This window comes from Cololabis saira, chromosome 3 (assembly GCF_033807715.1).
Source record: "Cololabis saira isolate AMF1-May2022 chromosome 3, fColSai1.1, whole genome shotgun sequence".
Taxonomy (NCBI): domain Eukaryota; kingdom Metazoa; phylum Chordata; class Actinopteri; order Beloniformes; family Belonidae; genus Cololabis; species Cololabis saira.
In genome coordinates, this window is record NC_084589.1 from 21717544 (window position 1) to 21729931 (window position 12388).

General features: G+C 39.4%; 1 protein-coding gene across 4 annotated transcripts in view; it reads right to left on the reverse strand.

The window, feature by feature from the left end:
- The window catches only part of LOC133427993 (receptor-type tyrosine-protein phosphatase U), a 204346-nt gene that overhangs the window by 87405 nt on the left and 104553 nt on the right, over window positions 1–12388 (reverse strand). For all 4 annotated transcript variants that reach the window (XM_061716517.1, XM_061716516.1, XM_061716515.1 and 1 more), the window contains exon 3: window positions 4037–4308. In XM_061716517.1, coding sequence (XP_061572501.1) covers window positions 4037–4308 — 272 coding nt within the window. The remainder of the gene's footprint in view (window positions 1–4036; window positions 4309–12388) is intronic.

Below are 12388 nucleotides of genomic sequence, written 5' to 3' on the forward strand. Positions count from 1 at the left end.
AAAAAAAAAAAAAGTGAAAAATCGATTTTACGATTTTCACGTTTTAACATTGTTCTAATTACATAATCGCGATTACGATTTAAAATCGATTAATCGAACAGCCCTAGTACATAACTTCATATACTGCTTTTCTTAGCCTAATGTTCCCATCCCTTTGGAACAGGTTAAATCTGGACTTTGAATCAGACCACGTGACTTTTCCATTTCTCTAGAATCCAATCTTTAAGCTCCCAAGCAAATTGAAGCCCTTTTTTCCCTCACCGATAAGAGGGTTTCTTAGGGCCACAGAGATGTTTTGTCCCGATACCTTGAGTTCTCATCTCAATGTGCACGTGAAAATGTCTTTACTTTTACTACACAACTAAAGACGTGCATGTTTAAGGGACGAGAAGCTACCCTACTCCATCAGTTAGGGTTAAACCATTTGTTGCTACCTGAAACATATTAATCGCTGCAGCACTTTTGCAGTGGGTTCTTATATATTTGCTTAGTTAAATGCAGGTGGTGATCATTTATCTATGTATTTTGTTCAGGAAAGCATATATCTAATGAGGCCAATGATTTGCAGTGAAGATGCCATGAAAAGAATCCAAAAGGGAGAAGCTCGTTATCTGTTATAAAACTGAGATGATGAGGAGTTCTGCTGGCAGGTGAGCCAGACTTTCGATGAGAGCTGGTGCTCACAAACAGCAGCGAATGACGAAGCTCAAAGAGCAATATACTAGTGCAGACGCTTGCTCAACCTACAGATAGGTACGTAACTTCCATTTTACAACATTTTCAGGGCACTTTCTATCAAATTTGACAGTGTTAGTTGCCATTTTCTTTTAATATGGAGTTTTACAAAGTGGATAATGTCACAAGCATTTAAAGACAAAGCTTTAAGTATTAATCAATTATATTTGCAATCTGACATCAGTCTTTTCACTATGACTTTGTCTTATGATTTTATTTTCACATTATAACTGTGAAAGCCAAAGTTAAAAAAGAAGCCATTGAGTGTTTTATTTCATCTGTGCTTTTTTTAATCATCTCCTGACCTCTCATATTTATCCAAGTTCAAACTTCCTCCAGCAGCTGTACAATACCATACTGCGTACACATTGATGCTTCAGCATCAATAATGTAATAGAGTGTGTGACTAGACAAACAGACAGAGTTGAAAGCAGATTATCCACCGATGGAAAGTGAGTATTTTGCTTCTCGCCTCCACTTTCTGCCTCTGTGAGATCAGATTCTCTGTTGTTCCAACTCCCAAAACATAGTACGGATCCGAGGACTGAGCATGAACTGAGAGTAACGACAACAAGCCTGGAGCTCTGTTTTAAAAAGCAGTACAATGTATTGAGATGGAGGTCCCAATGTTTCCAACTCAACGCTTTAATATAACAGCACGGTGACCCGAACCGCGGTCAAGGGAAAAGTACGCCCTACTGCTACCTGACTCACCCTTTTTCTAAAGAGCGCTGCTCTTTTGATGCATATTAATTAGTTCGTGTTTTGGACAAAGTAAAACCCAGAGAAATAGGAGTACAAATGGAAGAGTTCGCAACCCTTGATTCAAACAAACAAAAGACGCCTGAAAAGGGTTCAGACAAGTGGTGTCGTGAAATATGTTACAAACAACAAAAAGTAATCTTCCTGTTATTATTTTTTTTCATTTTCATTTTTATTTATTCCATATCATGGGAATAGTTCACATGTTCCATTCCATGATGGAAAAGGGGCAAGAAGAAGAAAGCCTTATATGCCAAGCCCCTTTCTCAAAAAAAAATAAAACAATTCATATAAAGATGGTCTGTCCGTCTGTTCAACAATCAATACTTATATAATACCAAAAAAAAAGGAATAATGAAAAAACAAAAAAATAAGAAAACATACACACTAACTCACCAACAATATAAAAACAGAAAAAACAAAATATATTTTACCCGTTAACTTCATATTGTCTAATTGTATGGTCTTTGTACAATTTTTTTAACTGGTGAATATTTCTACAATCCTTCAAATCAGCTGCCAAGGAGTTCCATAATTTTACACCACATACTGAAATACACATTTGTTTTAAAGTGGTGCGTGCAAACGGATGTTTAAAATCAAATTTCCTCCTATGGTTCTTATCTTCTGAACTTAAAACAAAAAAACGTTGTATATTTTCAGGCAATATTCTGCTTTTTGCCTTGAACATAACTAATAAAGTCTGTAACTCAATAATGTCTTTAAGTTTAATTAATCCTGCATTAATGAAAAGTCCATTGGTGTGTTCCCTTGCCTGCTTTTTATGTATGATTCTTACTGCTCTCTTCTGTAAAATAAACAAAGGCTTGATATTTGTTGTGTATGTATTCCCCCAAACTTCCACACAATAACTAAAATAAGGCAAAATAAGGGAGCAATACAAAATTCGCATTGTCTTGTAATCTAAAACATATTTCACTTTGTTCAAAACAAAAATATTCTTTGATACCTTAGTTTTAACATACTTTAACTGAGATTTCCATGTGAGGTTTTCATCAATAATTACACCCAAAAATCTAAACTGATACACTCTTTCAATATCAGATCCATCGATACACAAAGACACCTTTTCATCCCCTTTCTGTTTAGAAAATACCATGAACTTAGTTTTTTTTAAATTAAGTGATAACTTATTCTTGTCAAACCATTTTTTCAAATTAACCATTTCTTTTTCAATGCTGTCCATTAACGTTTTCAAATTTTCTCCTGAACTAAAAAGATTTGTGTCATCCGCAAACAAAACAAATTGTAATAATTTTGATACCTCACATATGTCATTAACATATAAAATAAAGAGCTTAGGTCCAAGGACCGAACCTTGGGGAACACCACACTCAATTTTCCTGCACACAGAATCATTACCAGCAAACTGTACATACTGTTGTCTGTTCTCCAAATAACTGCACAACCATTTCAAGACAACACCTCTCATCCCATACATTTGCAATTTAGAAACTAAAATATTGTGATCTATCGTGTCAAATGCTTTTTTTAAATCAAGAAATATTCCTACTGTGTATTTTTTACACTCAATTGCTGTTGTTATCTCTTCTACTTTCAGGTTCTCTCAAATGGGGCGTTTTCTTCTCCAAAAGAAAGGTTTAAGAAACCCTGAACATCCCAGTGACAAATATTACGACGTAACACATTAGATTACAATTCAACATCAAATATTTCTCTCCGTATTAAAGTTTTCTAGTAAAAATCAAACCCACAGCTGCCACAGGGAAACTTGCATTATATTTTATATTCAGATTGTGTTATATTGTTTACTTATTCTAACTTTCTAATCCCAAGTTGTGCAATGGTGAGGACTATTATTTACATAGTGAAGGTCACATTTTGCAGAGCTGAACAGAACGTAATTAAGTCAGGAGGATTGACAGTCCTTAATAAAATGCACACTACTCAACTTAATTGCTTTTTGACAGCTCAGCAGGGTTTGCAGAACGAAGAGATTGGATTAATAGATGGATAACCCTGATACTCACCTGACCATGCCGTCTGCAGACCAGAGCACGTCCTGTCTGCAGACAGGCATGCTCGGTGCCTGCCGGCCAGTGTTTGTCCGGTCTAAGTTTGAGATGGGCATGTTGTGCAAATGATTAGGAGCAGCTGAAAACACAGAGTGGTGGCCTCAGCGGGTGAAATATCTACCAGGCATTCCCATTTCACATCTAGTTAGGCACTTCAAGCTTTAACGCTGGCTTCCTTCACAAGGGAATTGATGCTAATTAAATTGCAAATGCGAGTAATTAACGGCAGATTCACCTTGAGGCTCAAATGAGAAGTGATCAACAGAACCTTACTTTGTTGCAGTGTTCAGCCCCGCAAGATGTCGGTCAATGAGTCTGCATATCTCTGCCGTTAAAGTGAATCCTCAGTGGCAGAGGTGCAATGAGGATCTGACTTCATTAACACATGCCGCACGCCAAAACGCTCTTGGTCCATTCGGGAGACGCATCGGTTACATAATCTCATGCAGAAATAATAAAGCCAGGAATGACAAAGTTTATACCTGGTACTCGTTGGGCCAGAAAGTGCTGACAGCCAACTCAACCTGGTGCCACTGTTTGCCGTGAGAGCCGGACACGTTCCACACCGGATTGCCGAGCGGGCCGCCGTTGACCCGCACATATGCGCGCAGGGATCCGGGACTGTGTCCATCGCGGCTGTACAGGAAGTAGCTGAACTGGACGCAGTGTGTGTCGTTTTCACTCAGCGTCTGCAGCAGCAGCTGGGCGCGATGACCCGCGGCCTGCTGGGATGAGTTCACCAACATATAGGAGCCTGAAAAAGGGAAAGAACACTGTAAATTATTTTGCCACCACCACAGTTCATCAGTTTGACCTACTGTTAGCACAGTTTGCATGCCACCGGAAGCATATACTCAAGAACTCAGTCGAAAGTTTCTCAGGTCTTAAACAATGAGTAGTGTTTAACCTCGTGGGTATTGTTTTTAACTGGTCAGCATAGCCTAGTTAACGCTTGAAAACACTAAGATATATGCAGGTCTCTTAGAAAGAGACCTGCATATATTTTGCCAGTGCACCATGCACTTAAAAAATTTAAAGTTATAAAAGTTGATAAAGTTCCTGCAGGGTTGAATCATTTCAAACAGGAAAATGAAGGCAAACAGACACTTGTGCTATCTGCCGTACCAGAGTCTCCTAAGGCAGGAAGAACTTTTGAGACAGTTGTTTTTCATCTGCATGTTTTACAATTGGATTTATACAGCAGAAAACCGTAACATAATACGCTATAATATGAATGTACAGTCAAGTGGAACAGAAAGAGCTCCCTCTTTCAATTCTAACGCTTTATGTATCAGGACTTTATAAATAAATAATAATAAAAAAAACACGGATCCATTAATTTAAAAAGAAACTTCAGATGAACAACAACAGATGACATATTACATCATGACTTTATTCAACATACAAATAGCAAAAAAAAAGCAAAAGCTGTGCCTTATTATTTCCTGATATGTAAAACCTTAGAAATATACTTTCTTTCTTCCGTGGAAAAAGAACAAAATGTAAACAAAATGCTTAAGGGTGTTTGATTTTTAAGGGAGGAAAATGACGCCTGTTGCTCAGACTCATTCAGTTACTTGTATATTGAGACATTACTGACAGAGGCTTGTAAATGAGCCACTCTGGGATTTGGGTTAAGCAGACACCTGTGAACCAAAGCAAACGTGTCACAAACGAGCAAGTCTATCTTCAAGCACTCTCAGCAGAGCAGATCAGTAAGGAGGAAGTTTTAAGTATCATCCGACAACTCGCTGCTAAGTGTGGGCGGTGGATAAAAAGGAAGAGATGTACGCCGTTATTGCGGGGACAGAAGCAGTTATGACTAAAGCGCTCATAACAGACAGGAACGTGTAAGAGAAGAAGGAACACCGACATACTGAGCAGGAGAAAGAAGCAATGGCAGGTTTACCTCTGCAAGGTGACGCCAAGATAGGCGATTCACAATTCTCCCCCCCCGAGCCTCCTCTAATCAGGATAACATAACCCTATTGCCCTTTGCCAAGCATCTGTCCTGCCATGAGAGTGCGCCCGCTAACGTGATTAGCACAACAATGTTTGGAGACCTTCCTGTCTTCTCATATAATCAAGTCTGTTGTCTTTGTGTTCCAAGGTCTTTCTGTGCTTAGTCAGAAATAAATCCGGGAGAGCAGACAGTCACAGCCTTGGCGCCAGGTGTCTTGAAGACATTTATTCTCATCTTGGATGTAATCGCATGCGAATGGCAGCTTGTTAGACAAAGGAACACTCTTTACAGCTTATGCTGTCTTCACATCTAAATTGGGAAGCTTTCCAGACAATAAAGATCACAGTAAACTTCTTACACTTTTCACACCTTTCAAGAAACTCTCTTAAATAGACGTACAATGAATTATGAAGACAAGAGATGTCTGCTTTTAATCTTCTACGTACCAAATGAGACACTAGGGACTTGATTCATAAGTGACACTTGCACGTAAAAAAATCCAAGCGTGCGCCTATTCTTCCACATAAACTATTATTTATAAAACTATATTTTAAGCCTGATGTGAGGAATTGGAAATGGAAAAAAACAATTATTTCAACATCATTTAACATAAAACAGAGTTCACTAGAAACATGATAGGAAATGTTCTCTGATTTTGTTTTGTTTTTCCTCAGTTTTAATAAAAATTCACATTTAATTGTGGGTGCTATGAAACTTCGTATTGGCAGGATCTGACTCTGCCCATCGCCAGTTAATCAAAAAATGGGCAAATAGGTGGAACAAGCATGGAGCCAGGACACCACCTGACACCATTACCACAAGTTATCTGTTGTAACTTAGCTTAGCTCATGCTAATCTATGATGCTAACTAACATTTCCATACATTCACTCTGATCAAATCAGTCAATACATCCTCATTTGTGAGGTTGCCTCCTAAACGTCATTTGAAACAAATAATAAGAGTGAAAATGAGGATGTGCAAAACACCAATCAAGTGGGGCCCTTGACAAGCCATCGCTAAAGGCCTGGACTAAAGAATACTTATTATTCTGCTGCAACATACTGTATGACAGATTAACATCAGAGGTCAGAGGAGATTGACAGGATTTTGGAGACAGACCCCCTTTAGGGAGCTGTCCTCTACAAATTACATTTTTCTGCTGATTATTTGATAATCTGAGCACGAACCATCACCATCACACCCATTGCTATGTTGTTGCTGCACAATGGAGGTGTGAGACAGGGAGAAGACAAACAGGCAGACTGTATGTATACAATATGCAGTATAAACTATAAACTTAATGGCTGTCTCAGCATACAGCACATATATAAATATATATATATATATTTACTTTACATATGTTTAAAGAAGAATTCTGTTCTTGATATTGTTATAGCACCTAGCCCTTCGACAACACCTCAAAAATAAATATCGTAAACTGTCCAGGCAAAAACGAACGCAATCTGTTTGTTAGAGAACTTCTCCAAAGGATGGCGTAAGAAGAACAATAATGCTTAGAAACCATCCTGATTTTTCTAGCACCAGATGGTAGAGAGCCAATCCACTGATTAAGACCTCCAATAATTAAAAAAAAACTGTCAATTATGATCCATCTGTGCCTGTACATTTCCCTCCTGACCATCACCTTTGATAATAGAATATAAAAGAATAGAATAGAATACTTTATTGTCACTCCGCATGGGTACAGTGAGATTAAAAGCAGCGTCACCTTTCCAGTGCAAGACAGTGCAAACAGATACAAGAAATATAAATAATATAAAAAGGTTAAGGTGCATTTTTAAATAGTCAAATCAAGACCTGAGATCCTATCTACAGATAATTACACATATTTACACATGTGGTGGAATATTTCACAGATAGGCCGGGGAAAAGTATTGCACGGTAAAAACAGCAAATGCACATGAAGGAATTCGCATTTTGTTCAGGGCGATTATGGCTTTAGGGAAAAAGCTGTTTTTCAGTCTGTTGGTTTTGGACCTGATGACTCTGTAGCGTCTTCCTGAAGGCAGCAGGTCAAACAGGTCAGAGCTGGGGTGGGAGCTGTCTTTTATGATCTTAGTGGCTCTGCTGAGGCAGCGGGAGGTGTAAATGTCCGTCAGGGGGTGGTTGGGGCAGCCGAAGATCTTCTGCACTGCTTTCACCTCTGGAGCCTTTCTCTGTCCGCAGCAGTGCAGCTGCCGTACCATCCTGCAATACAGTACGGTACGGCAGGCTCTCCATGGATGAGCGGTAGAAGCTCAGCAGCAGGTTGGAGTCCAGCTTGTATCTCCTGAGGACTCTCAGGAAGTGCAGCCGCTGCTGAGCCTTTTTGGTGATGGCGGTGAGGTTTTCCGACCAGGAGATGCTGTCGGAGATGAGGAGGCCAAGAAACCGGAAGGTGTGGACCCTTTCCACTCTCTGGCCGTTGATGTAGAGGGGGGCTGGGTCGGTGTTCTGTTTCCTGAAGTTGACAATGATCTTCTTGGTTTTTCCGGTGTTCAGAGTGAGGTTGTTCTCAGCATCTGTGTATACTGTAGCTCTGTCTCCTCGTCCAAGGCTGTGTACCACACATGTGTGTACTCTTGCACTTCATATTTCGAGTGTGTAATATTGACGGTACTCGGTCCTCGAGAATACACTGCATGGATTGCTGCACTCAAAATTGTTGAAAAGATAAGTGTGGAAAGCAGTACAATGTATTTGACTGTACTCATGAAAATATGCAATTTAGAACATGTTTTTTGTCTCCTTCCTCTCTCGTCAGCCCATTTGCTTTATATTCCTGTTTTGTTTCTCGGTCTAACGTCCTGGTTTTGGTTTTTTGTTCTTTTGGATTTCCTTGCATGAGCAGCAATTTCATTTGACTTTCTAAAATAAGGGTCTATGTTTTAAGATACATCCACCTCCATTCCGTCGTCTGCATTAGCATCCTCTACCCTGATACATCAAAACCACTAGAGGAAAACCTATTACCATCTTAAATTCTCAGGCTGCTGTTTTACATAATATGATTGAGATTTACAGCTTTTAACCTCAAGCCATAAGAGAATATAACGTAGGCACGTTTTGGTGTGACCTGAAAGCTAGACGGTGGCCTTGGGTGAAAGCTCATTGTTCTGCAGCTAACTGTCCACAGCTCCTGATTTGTATCCTGTCCCGAGCTCGGTACCTCAGCATACTCGTTCTGCTCTGTTTAATGAGATCCTCCTGAGTCCTTCTCTTCTTCTGAACACTCATGCTCCATTTGGGGCTCATAAAAAGGGGCTAAGTTGCTGCAGTCATATTGTTCTTGATGTTGGATAAATCCCACCCGCTTGTGTCTACATTAAAGGGGACATATTATGAAAAACACGTTTTTTCTTGTTTTAACATATATAAAGTGGTCTCCCCTCACCCTGCAAGTAGAGGGGAGACGAAATCCCATGAATTTCTGCAAGGTCTCTGACCCCCGCCTTACAGAATCCCCCAGTGTCACGTGATTTTTTTTGAGCCGATTAGAATCTGCTCCTGTCGCGAGTCACGACAGGAGCAGATTTCCATAGGTTCAGCCTCCGCTGCTGAAACCACGCCCACAACCAGCTCTCTCCGCCGGCTCGACCTCCGCCATTGTTTAGAAGCGGTGGCTGTTTGAACAGCGAGGGAGAGTAGAAATGAGATTTTGCATCGACATTTACCCTCATAAAAGGATCAGTTCCCACAGCACGGACCCGGCAACTGCACACGAGTCAGCGGTAAGTTCCTTTTTTTTTAATGTTATTTATATTTGTATGATCTTTGCATGGGCTAAGTATTTAGCTTAGCTCCGGAGCCCTGGCGCCGCATACGGAGCTGCAGGAGCTGCTCACGGACCGGCCCGGCTCCAGTGTTCCCTAACGGAGCCACTCACTCGTTAGGTAAATTAGTAATACATTTTTTCTGTCTGGTTTCAGATCTTCCAAGCACCTGAAGCGACACCTTCAGAAAACGCACGGTCCTTCCTTGAGCCAGCAATAGTGCATAAATGTTATTTATATACAACTCATATTTTATTTTTTTTAACAATAAAGTTGCCATTTGTGAAAATTCAGTGTTGTGATTTATTTACAGTTAACATGATTCATCTGTCTTGTAACATAAATGATGAGAAATCTTCCTCTGTGAAGACGAGGTGACTAAAGGCTGATTTATGGTTCCGCGTTACACCAACGCAGAGCCTACGGCGTAGGGTACGCGTCGATTTAACGCAGAACCGTAAATCAGGCTTTAAGATCGTTTACAGCGTGTAACTGAATGAGAGCGTCCGACTATCAGGTAGAGCTGCTCTCTGTCCACACTGAAACTGTTAAACTCGCGGCCAGTTAGGACAGTCTAATACAAAAAAAATAAAGCCATGGAATTGATTTTGTCGCAGAAGCTTCTCGCATGGGACACGTTTTGTGTACGCCGCAGCCGGCTGCTCTGGCCGGAGCGAGCCTTATTCTCCTCCCCTCCTACACGTCATTCAAGCAGCCAATCAGCGCAGAGCCTCATTATCATAGCCCCCCCCCCGCTCTGAAAATGAAGCACAGAAAAAGGCTTTAGAAGCGGAAAAAATAAAAACATAGCCCAGAGACTGAATTTCTGATTTATGTAGAAAAAACAAGCTTTGGATTGTTTTTAAGACATTCAAGGCCTGTTTAAAATATACATTAAATGCCATAATATGTCCCCTTTAAGACTTTTCTGTTGACTCTATGAAGAACCATAATATCACATGGACACAGTCTCTGCTGCCCTTTAGCCTAAAGTAAGGTTATATTAAATTATGTATATATTTAATGAGTTATATATTTGATGTGTTTAATATTTCATAAGATAAGTCAGAACATGTGCTGTGGTACAATAAATGAATGTCCATTTATCAAACATGGACATAAATAAATGGAAGTGTGTAGTAGTCCTGCAATGGACCGTCTTTTTCAACATCCTGCTTTTATGTGATGAGCTCAAGGTTAAGAAATAAACATCTTAAAATTTTTACATTTTTGTTTTAAAACGTTTTTGTGTAGGTTTTATTTGTGACTTATTGTGACTTAATGTGACTTATTAAAGGAGGTGCTGAGATGCAAAACACTAAATATAGCAACAAAAAAATAGCATTTTAGAGGAGAAAAAACAGTGGAATTTCTGAAATGCTTTGTTTTTTGTTTCTATTCAGTTTGGTGTTGTTTTTCTTCCTAATTGCTCAGTTTTCTGTTTTCTGTTATCTTTTCCATCAGGTTTTATACCTCAGGCATCAGGTTTTTACTTTTAACTCAGATTTTTTCTTAAATATATATGGCATATCATGAAACTTTATGTCAATCACACCTCTGTCCACTGATTTCTTTCCTGCTATGTTCCATTAACGTCTTACCAAAAACAGAATGTGGCACTCAAAGAGAAACGAGATAAGATAGAAACGGTCCGTGAAGTCTTTGAATCTGAGCAGACACGGGGGAGGCAGGATGGCTTCTGTGCACCTCTCCTTTTTTAATTCCCAGAAATTGTTGGATAAACTGTTTTTTTTATTTTATTTCATTTTATTTTTCATGGCTGATGGTGTGTATAAAAGCCTTTCAGCACCAGCTCCACTGTGCCCACAGAAGGTGTTTGCAGTGTGCTGTGAAAGTACACAAATCTTCAACACATCTCAAGACACCTCAGAACAAAAAATAGATTTGTAATAAAAATAAAATAAAAGATAGAACCTTTTAGAGTCAAAGGAGCATGTGTTAAGTAGTAAAGAGTGGCGTACCAGAGCTCACCACCACTCTTAATTAAAACTTTTAGGACCATTAACATAACATTATAGAGCACCGCTTAAATCCACTTTGCTGCAACATTTTTGTATCTTTTTTCCTTCTTCCAGCATTGAGCAGCTTGAGAACAGATAACTTACAGAAACTAAAAAACTATTAGAAGCCATCAGGTTTTTATTGTAAACTCCATGACTGCAGCGTTCACATGCTGCCAGCTCCTCCATCAGATAAACCTCCAGGAGAGTATCTTGCAGAGGAGAGGCCCTTGGACACCCTACCTGAAGTTATTTCAGGTGTTCATTCAGTGACATTTCAGTCTGACCTGTTTCATTACTGTCCTATAAAACAAGCCCATCAGTTTTTATTCAAAACTGTATAAGCCAAAATGAAAAAGAATGGTGCATTTTAATACACTGACACATCGTTGTTGTTGTAAAAGAGCAGCAGGCAAACATGATCGGTTTACAAGTTTTGATTCAGCTGCTTGGATTATATTAAGATGTGCAATAAAAGCTGAAGATTTCCGCACGGAATACCAATTTAAACACGATGTGAAAACATAAGTTATGCCTTTCTTAACGTGATCCTGCCTTCAAGACATATTTTGTATGTATGTATTTCTACAGAATGTAAATGTCTTCAGACGTAGAGAAAAACTTGTCAGATGAATTTTTCTATGATTAAATACGCGTCTACATCAAAGAGAATTTTACTGCTGCTCAACACCACAGGCAAGTGTTCTGCTGCACTTTCCTCTATATGAGAAATGTATTCAAACAACCATGGCGTTAATAGTTTCATGAAGAAGCTGGAGACCTGGAAAATATCATATTGACATTCAGGTCTAGAAGTTTTGGGGTAATGACGGAGTTTCTTGCTATCTGCCTTTATATACCACAATATAAAATCATTTCCAGTATGATTTAAAAGGCTTCACCAAAATATGGCATTTGCCATTTAGGAATTAGAGCTATTTAAGTAAAGCAACTCTGTTTTCAGTCCACAGACATCACAGAAGTTAGAGCCTCCTCCTTGGAGATGCTTTGCCCGGCCTTCAGTGCAGCCGCCTCCACTTCAGTTGATGCTTGTTGGTTGGCATTTCCACCTTCAG